This window comes from Notolepis coatsorum (genome assembly GCF_963971535.1).
Source record: "Notolepis coatsorum genome assembly, chromosome: 6".
In the NCBI taxonomy this organism is placed as follows: domain Eukaryota; kingdom Metazoa; phylum Chordata; class Actinopteri; order Aulopiformes; family Paralepididae; genus Notolepis; species Notolepis coatsorum.
Window position 1 is genome coordinate 51785569 of NC_140170.1, and position 16354 is coordinate 51801922.

Sequence of the window (16354 nt, forward strand, 5' to 3'; positions counted from 1 at the left end):
ACTTTTGCTAATTAGGCACCAAAGCTATGGAACAACTTACCTATGGACATTAGGGAGGCTAGCTCAGTAATTATTATTGTATTATAAATGAGTTTGTTGTTTATGCTGCTATTTTAATGCATTCTGCCACTTAACTCATTACAGCCACACTGCAATTATTGTATTGTAAATTAGAGCTATTTTATTGTTGCGTGAGCGCTGGTGGAGGAGATCCAAAACAAAAGACAAGTTTTATCCTTTTTCTTATTCTCTGCACAGCTTTTATTGTATGTCTATTTTTACTGTTGTGAAGCACTTTGGGCTACAATTCTTGTATGATTATTAAAAAACCTGTAACCAGTGAGGAAATATTCATTGGTAGCACCTCTCTGATCGTGCTTGCCTCATTGAAGTTGCTATGGATACATCGTCAATGGCAACATTGTGAACATTCTGATGGCAAGTGTTCTATGGTTTAGACACCAACAATAAAAAATATAGTACAGTAAAAACAAGCTCTCTCGCTGCATATGTAGGCCAGTAGGTATGTTTTATTTATCATCAGCTGTACAGCATTACATTCGGTCATCTCAACCTGACATTTCTTCTCCTTGGTCTTCTACACTTCTGCACTGTGTCCCAAGCATCTAAAGGGCTTCTTTTGTTTAGAACTCAAGTTATCTTGCTAATGTTTTGAAGGGAAGATGGATGATTGGTAGAAGTGTGCTGTGTTCAATATTCTAACTTCCATCATGTAGCTACTGTCCAGTGTCCACAAACTCTTCATCGTGTAGCTACTGTCCACAAACATGTCTTTTTTGAACAACAAAAGAAATTAATTTCATGAAATTGCAAAATTGCATGGCAGCCAACTGAGGTGTAGGAAAGGAGATGAACATCTCACTATGAGGTGAGAGCTCTAGATGATTCAAACACAGTTCTAGTGGCTTGGCTTCCCAGAGTGCTCTAAGCTAGAAGTACGTTTTCCTCAACGGTAGCCATGTTAGCGCCACACTCCTGCTCAGTCGCTGTTAATTAGTTAACTGGTTAATTATCTGCCGGCTGGTCCTTAGAATGTAATGCTATGGAGGACATTATTTATATATTTACAACCAGGACTTCTTAGTTCTAGAGAAGAGGCAGCCATGTCCATACTAACTCTTAGTATTCTTAGTCCAGACTAACTCTTTTCATCCATGGCACTGTGGCCAACACTTGTTAGTTCTAGAGAAGAGGCAGCAACATGGCATCCATAATCCAACCTGCCAAGCCCAACTCCTTGATCACAATGGAAAACCAAGCCTCCTTGATTCATGTCATACTACACAGTACAGGCAGGTATACAAAAAGCATCATCCTAAATAATTGTAATAAGAGCTCAAAAAAAAAAAAAAAAGCTATTTGAGAATGTAATAATTACATACAGACAATTATCGATTAGTAGCTGTTCTAAGCGAAGATGCACACCACACAACATGGAACCCTGACAGAAATGAACAAATGATGCATCTCCATAGAGACAGAAACCACTGAAATATCAAGATGCGAGGCTTGGTGATGCAACAATGGCTCCTTGTCTGGAGGTCTAGAATGCAATGTTTCCAACATAGCATTCTGAGAGAACATAAACAATAATAATTAAAAAAATAAAAGAAATAAAATACATCTGAAAGGGTTAATAACTAGCTCAGAAAACAGTGAGGCGTGCATCCTGCCCACAGTAACTACCATCCCAAATGCCCCCAGATACACTACAAAAACAAAGATTGTTCATAGTAAAGCAAAGAGAAGCAAAATAGAAAGAAATAAAAACATTATTTACAAGCGAAAACATGTTGGGATAACATTTCAAAAGACAAACGTTTTCTATTCTTTTAAAAAATCATTATTCAGCTTCATAATTCAGAACTGGATATTTTTTTTATCAGTAAGGAAGGAATATCAAGTGATCGATGATGTACAACTATCACATATGCAATATCAATTTAAAAGTTGTGACAACTGAAAAACCAGAGATGGGAAAACTGAAAAGCGATGACATCATAAACACTTGGGGGGGAATGCTTGTTTTATCATACCAGGTGTACCAACGAGCCGGCTCCGACCCCACCAACACACGCCTGCTGTGGTGGTAAACCAGCCAAACCTGCCGAGACCTGGCCGTTTACATTTAGAGGACCGTGTGTCTGGTTCAGAACCTTTCTACTGCCGAGTCCTCACATGACATTAGTGTTTTAAAATCAACCTAGAACCCAGGGTGACGAGGCCAGATGGACTCATTTAGGCTGAAGGTTTTAAGTTTTAGATCAAGAATGATGTTCTAGATAAGCTCCTGCATCCGAACAAGGCAGAGATTGGCACTCAAGTGTTGCCACATCAGGAAAACAGACAACTAAAGTAAATGATCTAGACGGATGAAGATATAGCAGCTAGCACTGATTTTAATTCATGAGAACACTTCTGAGTCTACCTTCAGGACTATGACATCATACTCCAAAACACTACAGCACCCACCTTATACCCATCCAATTCTGTTAGATCTTTGTAGGGATGGTAACGTTAGGATATTATACAGACAGAATAGAACAGAGAAGATCTAGAGACACATCTGAAGCAAACTAAAATATTGTACGAAGCAAACACCCCTATATTTCTGCCTATAGAGGTGTTTGAATGCGAGTTGAGAGTGGACTATATAGCCAGTGTGTAACACAACCTAAAGTAAAAATATGGGATCCCAAGTTGGCAGCAACAACCTAGGTAACAAACCTAAATTGTATGCCGTTTCTTAATAATACCAAAACAATTCAAACGTGTACATTTCCTTGTACAGAATGCAGTTCAGGACTGAATAATTTTTTTGAAGTTGTGTGAAGCCGAGAAGTGAGGGGGGCGGGGATTCAAAACAGGAAGTGGCTTCCGGTGGAAACGAGGAGAGGTCATGTTAAGACGAGAAAAAAAAACATGACAGGAGCGACGTAGAGAAGAGATTGCAGTCAGTTAGAAGCTTGGAGAGTCATGTTGTTGTGGAGGGGGTGGAGAGGTGCGTCTGATGTCCTTATTGGGTTGTTGTGGAGGGGGTGGAGAGGTGCGTCTGATGTCCTTATTGGGTTGTTGTGGAGGGGGTGGAGAGGTGCGTCTGATGTCGTTGTTGTGGAGGGGGTGGAGGTGTGTCTGATGTCCTTATTGGGTTGTTGTGGAGGGGGTGGAGGTGTGCGTTGCATGTTATACTATACTACCAGGAGAAGTATACAGGTCTTCCTGTACGTGTGTATCTTACATTATGTATGTGTTTATATCGGCTGCTTTCGCTCAGCAGTGCCATTTTGAGACCCTCAAACTGAAATGAACCTGAACGCCACTGGGAGGGTCGAAAGATGGCTGCCAACATGTGAGCCACATGTTTACATTGAGTGAAAGCCCAGGATATGTGTGCGTTTGTGTGATTCTTCTTCTCCACACCGTCCCGCTCACCGGTCCATCATGCTGAGGATCATCTCGGGCGTCAGGTCTCCGTTGGCTGCGACCGCCACCACCTCCTCGGCCTCCGGCAGCTCCACAGTCTCCACCCCCTCTAACTCCACCGCCTCCACCGTGAGCTCCACCCCCTGCTGCAGGGAGGTCGCGGCTGAGGCCTCCAGCTCCTCCTTCTTCACAATGATGTTCTCCACCGCCCCCGTGCTCTCATCTTCTACCTGGATGATGGCGGCTGGAGAGAGAAAGAGAGAACGAGATGTCAGAAAAGGAAAACACTTCCAGCAGCACTGCCATAGAGAAGATGGATCACTGTGGTAGTTTAACCAGAGACATGTGGTAGTTTAACCAGAGACAGTCTAATGAGGAGGAGATGGATCACTGTGGTAGTTTAACCAGAGACAGTATAATGAGGAGGAGATGGATCACTGTGGTAGTTTAACCAGAGACAGTCTAATGAGGAGGAGATGGATCACTGTGGTAGTTTAACCAGAGACAGTCTAATGAGGAGGAGATGGATCACTGTGGTAGTTTAACCAGAGACAGTCTAATGAGGAGGAGATGGATCACTGTGGTAGTTTAACCAGAGACAGTCTAATGATGAGATGGATCACTGTGGTAGTTTAACCAGAGACAGTCTAATGAGGAGGAGATGGATCACTGTGGTAGTTTAACCAGAGACAGTCTAATGAGGAGGAGATGGATCACTGTGGTAGTTTAACCAGAGACAGTCTAATGATGAGATGGATCACTGTGGTAGTTTAACCAGAGACAGTCTAATGAGGAGATGGATCACTGTGGTAGTTTAACCAGAGACAGTCTAATGATGAGATGGATCACTGTGGTAGTTTAACCAGAGACAGTCTAATGATGAGATGGATCACTGTGGTAGTTTAACCAGACAGTCTAATGAGGAGATGGATCACTGTGGTAGTTTAACCAGAGACAGTCTAATGATGAGATGGATCACTGTGGTAGTTTAACCAGAGACAGTCTAATGAGGAGATGGATCACTGTGGTAGTTTAACCAGAGACAGTCTAATGAGGAGATGGATCACTGTGGTAGTTTAACCAGAGACAGTCTAATGAGGAGATGGATCACTGTGGTAGTTTAACCAGACAGTCTAATGAGGAGATGGATCACTGTGGTCGTGTTGAATGGGTAAATCCGTAATGCTAAAGATGGTGGCAACAATGAAGCTACTCCCTACAAAACAAAAACATTCATAGAAATGAATTAAATGTGAGTGGATGGATGAGAGTTTGAAAGATGTTTTAAATCAATAACAATATGTACCAAAAGGCTGAAAATCATGCAGTGTGTGGTTGCCATAGTAACTAAGGACATTTTTCTTTTAATGAAAAAAGTGTCCTATTTTACAAACTTCACCATTCTGTGCCGTCGGTAATTGTGTAAACTTGTTTGGCATGGGCTCAAATGTAACGGATGTCATTTATATGTAAAAAGTTCTGCACTGCAGCTTTAATATAAAGGGTTGCATGTCAAACTTATGCTCAAGGAAAACAAGCTGACGAACGCTGTTGTAGATTCCTGCTGATTCTATGTATGTTAGTCCAGTTTGGTTAAAATAACTGTTAAGTAGCTCTACATTCCGACAGCCATCACTGATATAGAGTGTTTGGTCAGTAACATGGGTCTCCCACAGGCACGTTGGAAGGTTATTGCAAAGAATATTATTATATTTTCTTTAACTTTTTTTTTATGACAGTATTTATATATTTGTATATTATATACTGTAACTGTAACACTGTATATTATAAGTTTATCCTGCTCAAAGCACTTCACCATTTTAATAGTGTGTATTGAGCCGTACTGTCTTGTAGCCATTCTCCAATCTGTTAAATAAAGTTTTCATTCATTCATTACACTACTGTACGTACACAATCATACGTGTAAAACCGACAAGATTGCAGCAGAGTAGATTTTCGAGTGATGACAGACTGTCACAGACTGATTGAATGACAGGTGAAACAACTAATTGTATTCACCTCCCCTCTCCCGCCCTTCCCACGCGCCACGAACCACTGAGCTACAGTGCTTGCGCAGTCAGTCGATTTGAGCTAGTAGTCAGACTTTGCTAGCACAGAATGTCTCACTCGCAGAAAAGAAAAATATCAGATTTCTTTTCTAAACGTCCCGCCGGTCCCAGTGACAGTCCCACTAAATCTGATAAACGTCAGAGAGAGACAGAGACGACAGGTTCAGCCTCAGCATCAGGTATTGAAGAGTTAACTGAGTCTGTTCCCCTATACCTCCCCTCGGGCGCCAGGGGCTTCCACTGAGGGGTGATGCAAATAGGGATGGGGTGTTATGGCAGCTGATGATGGAAAGAGTGCGCACCGAGTCTGATCCCGAGTTGAAGAATTGGCTCCAAAAGAGAGACAACTGGATGTCCAACAACATCCAAAATGAAATCTTACAGCTGTTTGCCCATGATATTCAGCGACAAATTAGAGGCAAAGCATCCAAAAGCCCATTCGGCTTGAGCGCTGACGGAACCACTGATGTCACTGGAAAAGAACAATTCTCGTGTGATATACAGTTCGCCGATGACAACTTGGAAGCTCAGAACTTCTTTTGGGGTTTTTACAATGCCCGGCACAGACACAACAGCCGAGACGCTGTTTTTGTGTATAAAAGACATTATTTTACGCCTCGACCTGCCCATGGAGAGGCTGATAGGATACTGTTTTGACGGGGCCAGCAACATGTCTGTGGGGTACAGGCTAGACTAGAAGGAAATGTGTCCCGACTCCGTTTTTCTCCACTGCGAAAAAATATATAAAAAAAAAATCTCAAAGGCCGCACCCCCTACCGATTTAAAGTTCCAACGTGCCTGGTCTCCCAGTCCCCAAGTTCTGCAGTAAACAGGAAATACATTTTCTGGTATCCTGTTCCCACTTTATTCAATCAGGACAGAGAACTCCACAAAGTCAGGTGTGGTGAGCAGGAAAAACATTGTGACTTGCTCATAAACTCTCTTTTTCCACCTAAATGGTTCACTAAAATATGTTTAAGGCAACATTTCCAGGTGAGAAATAGAATATGGAAATGCTGGATCTTAATTCATATTTGATCTGCAACATTTAGTTTGACAGGAAGCTAGCCAAAATGCAGATACCACTTACAGAACCTTTCAATTTTTTTTTTTATTATTATTGCAAAACAACACTTACAGAACCTTTAATGGTAGCGCTAACACACTCACCAGTAGTAGCAGTCTTAGCTGCCACTCTAGCTGACTTGCTGGGTGTCGGCGGTGGTTTGGGAGAGTTCTTTGGGGGACGTCCCCGTTTCCTCTTGACTGGCGGCTCCTCGGGGGCGGGCAGTGGGATAGTGGGAGGGGCCTGGTCCAGCTCCAGCTCCATGGTCTCTTGGTCCTCCTGGTCCTGTAGGAGGGAGGGGTCATCCTCCCCCTCCCCCTCCCCCTCTCCCTCGCCATCCTCATCCTCATCCTCATCCAAGTCTAGACCAGCTTGGTCCTGGTCCTCATCTGATAAAGAGAGGGGGGAAAAAGGAAGAGAGATGTGGGGGGAAGAAAGTGAAAATGAGAAAATCCAGATCTAAAGGTATTGAGGTGTCATAGTTGGAGCTGTAACTTTTGTTGTTCTTTAATACTGCATATTACAATATGAATTGTGATTAATGTTGACAGAGCCTGAAAACAAGGGGGAAAAAAATTATGGATGCGTCAACACGCCAAACTCTTTCTGTTACAATTACAATCAGAGATGACATGTAGATGTTTTACCGCTGTCCTCTCCATCCATCCTGCTCCTCATCTTCCTCTTCCTCCCCCTCCTTCCTCTCTTCGGGGCCGGAGTTCCATTCTCTGCATCGTCCACCTCTCCACTGCAGTTTTCAGCGTGGCGCGCCATGGTGTTCTACAAGGAACCATACAGAATCTGAGTCATGGTGTTCTACAAGGAACCATACAGAATCTGAGTCATGGTGTTCTACAAGGAACCATAGAGAATCTGAGTCATGGTGTTCTACAAGGAACCATACAGAATCTGAGTCATGGTGTTCTACAAGGAACCATAGAGAATCTGAGTCATGCTGTTCTACAAGGAACCATAGAGAATCTGAGTCATGCTGTTCTACAAGGAACCATACAGAATCTGAGTCATGGTGTTCTACAAGGAACCATAGAGAATCTGAGTCATGCTGTTCTACAAGGAACCATACAGAATCTGAGTCATGGTGTTCTACAAGGAACCATACAGAATCTGAGTCATGGTGTTCTACAAGGAACCATACAGAATCTGAGTCATGGTGTTCTACAAGGAACCATACAGAATCTGAGTCATGCTGTTCTACAAGGAACCATACAGAATCTGAGTCATGCTGTTCTACAAGGAACCATACAGAATCTGAGTCATGCTGTTCTACAAGGAACCATACAGAATCTGAGTCATGCTGTTCTACAAGGAACCATACAGAATCTGAGTCATGGTGTTCTACAAGGAACCATACAGAATCTGAGTCATGGTGTTCTACAAGGAACCATACAGAATCTGAGTCATGCTGTTCTACAAGGAACCATAGAGAATCTGAGTCATGGTGTTCTACAAGGAACCATAGAGAATCTGAGTCATGCTGTTCTACAAGGAACCATACAGAATCTGAGTCATGGTGTTCTACAAGGAACCATACAGAATCTGAGTCATGCTGTTCTACAAGGAACCATAGAGAATCTGAGTCATGCTGTTCTACAAGGAACCATAGAGAATCTGAGTCATGGTGTTCTACAAGGAACCATACAGAATCTGAGTCATGCTGTTCTACAAGGAACCATACAGAATCTGAGTCATGGTGTTCTACAAGGAACCATACAGAATCTGAGTCATGGTGTTCTACAAGGAACCATACAGAATCTGAGTCATGGTGTTCTACAAGGAACCATAGAGAATCTGAGTCATGGTGTTCTACAAGGAACCATAGAGAATCTGAGTCATGGTGTTCTACAAGGAACCATACAGAATCTGAGTCATGCTGTTCTACAAGGAACCATACAGAATCTGAGTCATGGTGTTCTACAAGGAACCATACAGAATCTGAGTCATGGTGTTCTACAAGGAACCATAGAGAATCTGAGTCATGCTGTTCTACAAGGAACCATACAGAATCTGAGTCATGGTGTTCTACAAGGAACCATACAGAATCTGAGTCATGCTGTTCTACAAGGAACCATAGAGAATCTGAGTCATGGTGTTCTACAAGGAACCATACAGAATCTGAGTCATGCTGTTCTACAAGGAACCATAGAGAATCTGAGTCATGGTGTTCTACAAGGAACCATAGAGAATCTGAGTCATGGTGTTCTACAAGGAACCATACAGAATCTGAGTCATGGTGTTCTACAAGGAACCATACAGAATCTGAGTCATGGTGTTCTACAAGGAACCATACAGAATCTGAGTCATGCTGTTCTACAAGGAACCATAGAGAATCTGAGTCATGGTGTTCTACAAGGAACCATACAGAATCTGAGTCATGGTGTTCTACAAGGAACCATAAATGTGTATACATTTTGTACATAAAACTATGAAACGTTTGTAACCTTTGATTATGTTTTTTTTTGTATATTTTTTTGTGTGTAAATAGTGTAATGTAAAAAGGGTTTTTTGTGGACGTTCTACTACTATGCTTTGTAAAATAAATAAATAAAAAAAAATCATTCATTCATACAGAATCTGAGTCATGGTGGGCGGCTGATTGGCGCAGTGGGCAAGGTGCTCGCCACTAACGCAGGAGACGCTGGGTTCGAGCCCAGCTCTCGGCGTTGCTACCGGCTGGCCGGTCGTTCATACTAACACAATTGGCAGTGTTAGAGGGTGGGAAAGCCGGTGGGTGGGGATTGGACGTTGTGGACAGCGACTCCTACAGGCCGGTTTGGTGACGCCGGTGCGGCGGAAGCAGGAAGTAGCAGGGGCAGCGTGAGCATCCCACGCGTTACTCCTCGCCACAGAGCTCGAGCTGCTGCGGTGAAAAGATGCGACAGGCTGCCTCCTCGTGTACCGGAGGGGACACGTGATGTAAGGCTTCTATCCTCCCTACAGCCGACCAGTGGGAGGCATAGTCTAGCAACGTTCAAGACAGGGAAGGGAAGAATTGGAAAATAAGAAATTGGGATGGGAGAAAAATAGAAAATGGGGAGAAAAAGTAGAAAAAAAAAATAATCTGAGTCATGGTGTAAAACTAGGGATGGGCACGAGTAATCTTTTCCTAGATCGAGTACTTGCATGAATTACTCTAGTAGTGCTCAAGTAATTGTTAGGGAAATCTATTTTTAGAATGCATCTTAAAGAGCATGGCAAGCAACAATAACGAGTCAGATTTTAATACGATTTTAATACGTCTTGCTCAGAGACATTTTGTTGAACATTCTCCTTGTAGTAGCTGTTATTCTGTCAGGGCTGCCATTATTATATCATAATATTATATATAGGGTTTATTTTCACCCTCTTTTTATTTTATAAATAAAAAATCTAAGAATTGTTACCTTAAAATCAAAAGTCAAATGGAAAAGAGTATTTGAAGAATCATAACGCCCCTATTATAAATTATGTGCTGAGAGGAGTACACCATCTTCTTACCCTGCGAGTGAAGGTCTTGCTACATTTAGGACAGACGAAGGCTGTGGGTATGAAGTTGGGGTCGTGGTAGCGTTTGAAGTGCATGTCCAGCAGCTGTTTCTGTCTGAAGGTCTTCTCACAATTTCTGCAGCCGTACGGTTTCTCTCCTGTATGGGTCCGGCGATGCATCACCATGTGACGCTCCTGAGACAAGAAAACAAGACGCATTCAGTCACAACACTAACCATGTCCTCCATCTCTCAATCGTTCACCCAGTCTCTCCATCATTCACCCAGTCTCTCTTTCTCTCTCGTTTTCTCATTCACCCAGTCTCTCTCTCCCTCTCTCATTCGCCCAGTCTCTCTCATTATTCACCCAGTCCATCTCTCTCACCTGTCTGCAGCAGTAGTCACACATGTCACATTTGAAGCGTTTCTCGTTCTTGTGTGATTTCTGGTGCTGGATGAGTGCGTATCTCTCGTGGAAAACAGCATCACAGTAACGACACTTCTTACCAGTCTCTATGAAGGAGTGCTGCTTACGGAGATGAACACCTAGATGGAAGGAGAGAGGGATGAGAAGAGGGGAGTAGAGAGAGGGATACGAAGAAAGGAGTGGAGAGATGATATGTAGCTAGACTAGCCTAGTGTTATGGGTGTGTGTGTTTCCATCATGGTTATGGTGTGTGTGTGTGTGTGTTTCCATCATGGTTATGGTGTGTGTGTGTGTGTGTGTTTCTGTCAGGGTTATGGGGTGTGTGTGTGTGTTTCTGTCAGGGTTACAGTGTGTGTGTGTGTTTCTGTCAGGGTTACAGTGTGTGTGTGTTTCTGTCAGGGTTACAGTGTGTGTGTGTGTGTGTGTGTGTGTGTGTGTGTGTGTGTGTGTGTGTGTGTGTGTGTTTCTGTCAGGGTTACAGTGTGTGTGTGTTTCTGTCAGGGTTACAGTGTGTTTCTGTCAGGGTTACAGTGTGTGTTTCTGTCAGGGTTACAGTGTGTGTTTCTGTCAGGGTTACAGTGTGTGTTTCTGTCAGGGTTACAGTGTGTGTTTCTGTCAGGGTTACAGTGTGTGTTTCTGTCAGGGTTACAGTGTGTGTTTCTGTCAGGGTTACAGTGTGTTTCTGTCAGGGTTACAGTGTGTGTTTCTGTCAGGGTCACAGTGTGTGTTTCTGTCAGGGTTACAGTGTGTTTCTGTCAGGGTTACAGTGTGTGTTTCTGTCAGGGTTACAGTGTGTTTCTGTCAGGGTTACAGTGTGTGTTTCTGTCAGGGTTACAGTGTGTTTCTGTCAGGGTTACAGTGTGTTTCTGTCAGGGTTACAGTGTGTTTCTGTCAGGGTCACAGTGTGTTTCTGTCAGGGTTACAGTGTGTTTCTGTCAGGGTTACAGTGTGTTTCTGTCAGGGTCACAGTGTGTTTCTGTCAGGGTTACAGTGTGTTTCTGTCAGGGTTACAGTGTGTTTCTGTCAGGGTCACAGTGTGTTTCTGTCAGGGTTACAGTGTGTTTCTGTCAGGGTTACAGTGTGTGTGTGTTTCTGTCAGGGTTACAGTGTGTTTCTGTCAGGGTTACAGTGTGTGTTTCTGTCAGGGTTACAGTGTGTGTGTTTCTGTCAGGGTCACAGTGTGTTTCTGTCAGGGTTACAGTGTGTGTGTGTTTCTGTCAGGGTTACAGTGTGTTTCTGTCAGGGTTACAGTGTGTGTTTCTGTCAGGGTTACAGTGTGTGTGTTTCTGTCAGGGTCACAGTGTGTTTCTGTCAGGGTTACAGTGTGTTTCTGTCAGGGTTACAGTGTGTGTTTCTGTCAGGGTTACAGTGTGTGTTTCTGTCAGGGTTACAGTGTGTGTTTCTGTCAGGGTTACAGTGTGTGTTTCTGTCAGGGTTACAGTGTGTTTCTGTCAGGGTCACAGTGTGTTTCTGTCAGGGTTACAGTGTGTTTCTGTCAGGGTTACAGTGTGTTTCTGTCAGGGTTACAGTGTGTTTCTGTCAGGGTTACAGTGTGTTTCTGTCAGGGTCACAGTGTGTTTCTGTCAGGGTTACAGTGTGTGTGTTTCTGTCAGGGTTACAGTGTGTTTCTGTCAGGGTTACAGTGTGTGTGTTTCTGTCAGGGTCACAGTGTGTTTCTGTCAGGGTTACAGTGTGTTTCTGTCAGGGTTACAGTGTGTGTGTGTGTTTCTGTCAGGGTTACAGTGTGTGTGTGTTTCTGTCAGGGTTACAGTGTGTGTGTGTGTGTGTGTGTGTGTGTGTGTGTGTGTGTGTGTGTGTGTGTGTGTGTTTCTGTCAGGGTTACAGTGTGTGTGTGTTTCTGTCAGGGTTACAGTGTGTTTCTGTCAGGGTTACAGTGTGTGTTTCTGTCAGGGTTACAGTGTGTGTTTCTGTCAGGGTTACAGTGTGTGTTTCTGTCAGGGTTACAGTGTGTGTTTCTGTCAGGGTTACAGTGTGTGTTTCTGTCAGGGTTACAGTGTGTGTTTCTGTCAGGGTTACAGTGTGTTTCTGTCAGGGTTACAGTGTGTGTTTCTGTCAGGGTCACAGTGTGTGTTTCTGTCAGGGTTACAGTGTGTTTCTGTCAGGGTTACAGTGTGTGTTTCTGTCAGGGTTACAGTGTGTTTCTGTCAGGGTTACAGTGTGTGTTTCTGTCAGGGTTACAGTGTGTTTCTGTCAGGGTTACAGTGTGTTTCTGTCAGGGTTACAGTGTGTTTCTGTCAGGGTCACAGTGTGTTTCTGTCAGGGTTACAGTGTGTTTCTGTCAGGGTTACAGTGTGTTTCTGTCAGGGTCACAGTGTGTTTCTGTCAGGGTTACAGTGTGTTTCTGTCAGGGTTACAGTGTGTTTCTGTCAGGGTCACAGTGTGTTTCTGTCAGGGTTACAGTGTGTTTCTGTCAGGGTTACAGTGTGTGTGTGTTTCTGTCAGGGTTACAGTGTGTTTCTGTCAGGGTTACAGTGTGTGTTTCTGTCAGGGTTACAGTGTGTGTGTTTCTGTCAGGGTCACAGTGTGTTTCTGTCAGGGTTACAGTGTGTGTGTGTTTCTGTCAGGGTTACAGTGTGTTTCTGTCAGGGTTACAGTGTGTGTTTCTGTCAGGGTTACAGTGTGTGTGTTTCTGTCAGGGTCACAGTGTGTTTCTGTCAGGGTTACAGTGTGTTTCTGTCAGGGTTACAGTGTGTGTTTCTGTCAGGGTTACAGTGTGTGTTTCTGTCAGGGTTACAGTGTGTGTTTCTGTCAGGGTTACAGTGTGTGTTTCTGTCAGGGTTACAGTGTGTTTCTGTCAGGGTCACAGTGTGTTTCTGTCAGGGTTACAGTGTGTTTCTGTCAGGGTTACAGTGTGTTTCTGTCAGGGTCACAGTGTGTTTCTGTCAGGGTCACAGTGTGTTTCTGTCAGGGTTACAGTGTGTTTCTGTCAGGGTTACAGTGTGTTTCTGTCAGGGTTACAGTGTGTTTCTGTCAGGGTTACAGTGTGTTTCTGTCAGGGTCACAGTGTGTTTCTGTCAGGGTTACAGTGTGTGTGTTTCTGTCAGGGTTACAGTGTGTTTCTGTCAGGGTTACAGTGTGTGTGTTTCTGTCAGGGTCACAGTGTGTTTCTGTCAGGGTTACAGTGTGTTTCTGTCAGGGTTACAGTGTGTTTCTGTCAGGGTTACAGTGTGTGTTTCTGTCAGGGTCACAGTGTGTGTGTTTCTGTCAGGGTTACAGTGTGTGTTTCTGTCAGGGTTACAGTGTGTTTCTGTCAGGGTTACAGTGTGTGTTTCTGTCAGGGTTACAGTGTGTTTCTGTCAGGGTCACAGTGTGTGTTTCTGTCAGGGTCACAGTGTGTTTCTGTCAGGGTTACAGTGTGTTTCTGTCAGGGTTACAGTGTGTTTCTGTCAGGGTCACAGTGTGTGTGTTTCTGTCAGGGTTACAGTGTGTGTTTCTGTCAGGGTTACAGTGTGTTTCTGTCAGGGTTACAGTGTGTTTCTGTCAGGGTTACAGTAGGGCTGGGCGATAAAACGATAACTATCGCGATAAATTATTTCCTCGAAATAAACATGAAACGTGGTCGCAAAGTTTCGATATATCGATTTTCCAAGCTTGGATATGAGCACACGCACTAACAACCAATCAGTGAAGGAGATGGCCGAGAGCGAAGGAGACCCGGAAGGAGACCCGGAGGTAGGACTCTAGTAAACAAGGCTGGCTAGGATAATTAGCTTGCACGGCGCTATTTTATATATTTACGTGCAGAGTATGTATGTGGCGTGAATTCTGATGCCACGGTTATAGTAGTGTGTGGTATACGGTGGACGTCGTTGCAATGTATTGGGGCGGAACAGAGTATTTTAGGGATATTTAGTACATTTGGAAACATGGCTGGCTAGGATAATTAGCTTGCACGGCGCAATTGTAGTTTGGCTGGCTAGGATAATTAGCTTGCACGGCGCTATTTTATATATTTACGTGCCGAGTATGTATGTGGCGTGAATTCTGATGCCACGGTTATAGTAGTGTGTGGTATACGGTGGACGTCGTTGCAATGTATTGGGGCGGAACAGAGTATTTTAGGGATATTTAGTACATTGTCATGGGATACACTGCTCGCTCTGGCTAACTGCTAACGTGCGCGGACTGATGACGACATCAATTCGAGACATTCGCAGCAGAAAAACAAGTCTATTAATAGCCCGTCCATCGGCGCCGGGCATAAGAAGTTAATTAAACTTGACAGACATTATATCGACGATAATTATCGATAGAGTTATATGAAAATAATTTTATAATTTTATCGCGATAACGTTTTTGGCCATATCGCCCAGCCCTAGGTTACAGTGTGTTTCTGTCAGGGTCACAGTGTGTTTCTGTCAGGGTCACAGTGTGTGTGTTTCTGTCAGGGTCACAGTGTGTTTCTGTCAGGGTCACAGTGTGTGTGTTTCTGTCAGGGTTACAGTGTGTTTCTGTCAGGGTTACATTGTGTTTCTGTCAGGGTTACAGTGTGTGTTTCTGTCAGGGTTACAGTGTGTGTTTCTGTCAGGGTTACAGTGTGTTTCTGTCAGGGTTACAGTGTGTGTGTTTCTGTCAGGGTTACAGTGTGTGTTTCTGTCAGGGTTACAGTGTGTTTCTGTCAGGGTTACAGTGTGTGTTTCTGTCAGGGTTACAGTGTGTGTTTCTGTCAGGGTTACAGTGTGTTTCTGTCAGGGTTACAGTGTGTTTCTGTCAGGGTTACAGTGTGTTTCTGTCAGGGTCACAGTGTGTTTCTGTCAGGGTTACAGTGTGTGTTTCTGTCAGGGTTACAGTGTGTGTGTTTCTGTCAGGGTTACAGTGTGTGTGTTTCTGTCAGGGTTACAGTGTGTTTCTGTCAGGGTTACAGTGTGTTTCTGTCAGGGTTACAGTGTGTGTTTCTGTCAGGGTCACAGTGTGTTTCTGTCAGGGTTACAGTGTGTGTGTTTCTGTCAGGGTTACAGTGTGTTTCTGTCAGGGTTACAGTGTGTGTTTCTGTCAGGGTTACAGTGTGTGTGTTTCTGTCAGGGTCACAGTGTGTGTGTTTCTGTCAGGGTTACAGTGTGTTTCTGTCAGGGTCACAGTGTGTTTCTGTCAGGGTCACAGTGTGTGTGTTTCTGTCAGGGTTACAGTGTGTGTTTCTGTCAGGGTCACAGTGTGTTTCTGTCAGGGTTACAGTGTGTGTGTTTCTGTCAGGGTTACAGTGTGTGTTTCTGTCAGGGTCACAGTGTGTTTCTGTCAGGGTTACAGTGTGTGTGTTTCTGTCAGGGTTACAGTGTGTTTCTGTCAGGGTCACAGTGTGTTTCTGTCAGGGTTACAGTGTGTGTTTCTGTCAGGGTTACAGTGTGTTTCTGTCAGGGTTACAGTGTGTTTCTGTCAGGGTTACAGTGTGTGTGTTTCTGTCAGGGTTACAGTGTGTTTCTGTCAGGGTTACAGTGTGTGTTTCTGTCAGGGTCACAGTGTGTGTGTTTCTGTCAGGGTTACAGTGTGTGTTTCTGTCAGGGTCACAGTGTGTGTTTCTGTCAGGGTTACAGTGTGTGTTTCTGTCAGGGTTACAGTGTGTTTCTGTCAGGGTCACAGTGTGTTTCTGTCAGGGTTACAGTGTGTTTCTGTCAGGGTTACAGTGTGTTTCTGTCAGGGTCACAGTGTGTTTCTGTCAGGGTCACAGTGTGTGTTTCTGTCAGGGTTACAGTGTGTGTTTCTGTCAGGGTTACAGTGTGTTTCTGTCAGGGTCACAGTGTGTTTCTGTCAGGGTTACAGTAGGGCTGGGCGATAAAACGATAACGATAACTATCGCGATAAATTATTTCCTCGAAATAAACATGAAACGTGGTCGCAAAGTTTCGATATA

The 16354-nt window shown here is 43.9% G+C and overlaps 1 protein-coding gene across 1 annotated transcript in view; it reads right to left on the bottom strand.

Moving 5' to 3' along the window:
* Positions 1-329: 329 nt before the first annotated feature.
* The window catches only part of ctcf (CCCTC-binding factor (zinc finger protein)), an 83042-nt gene continuing 67017 nt past the window's right edge, over positions 330-16354 (bottom strand). The window contains exons 12-16 of the mRNA XM_084317027.1: positions 10447-10607; positions 10075-10257; positions 7227-7359; positions 6684-6968; positions 330-3688 (exon numbers count right to left, since the gene is read on the bottom strand). Coding sequence (XP_084173153.1) covers positions 3450-3688; positions 6684-6968; positions 7227-7359; positions 10075-10257; positions 10447-10607 — 1001 coding nt within the window. The 3' untranslated portion in view covers positions 330-3449. The remainder of the gene's footprint in view (positions 3689-6683; positions 6969-7226; positions 7360-10074; positions 10258-10446; positions 10608-16354) is intronic.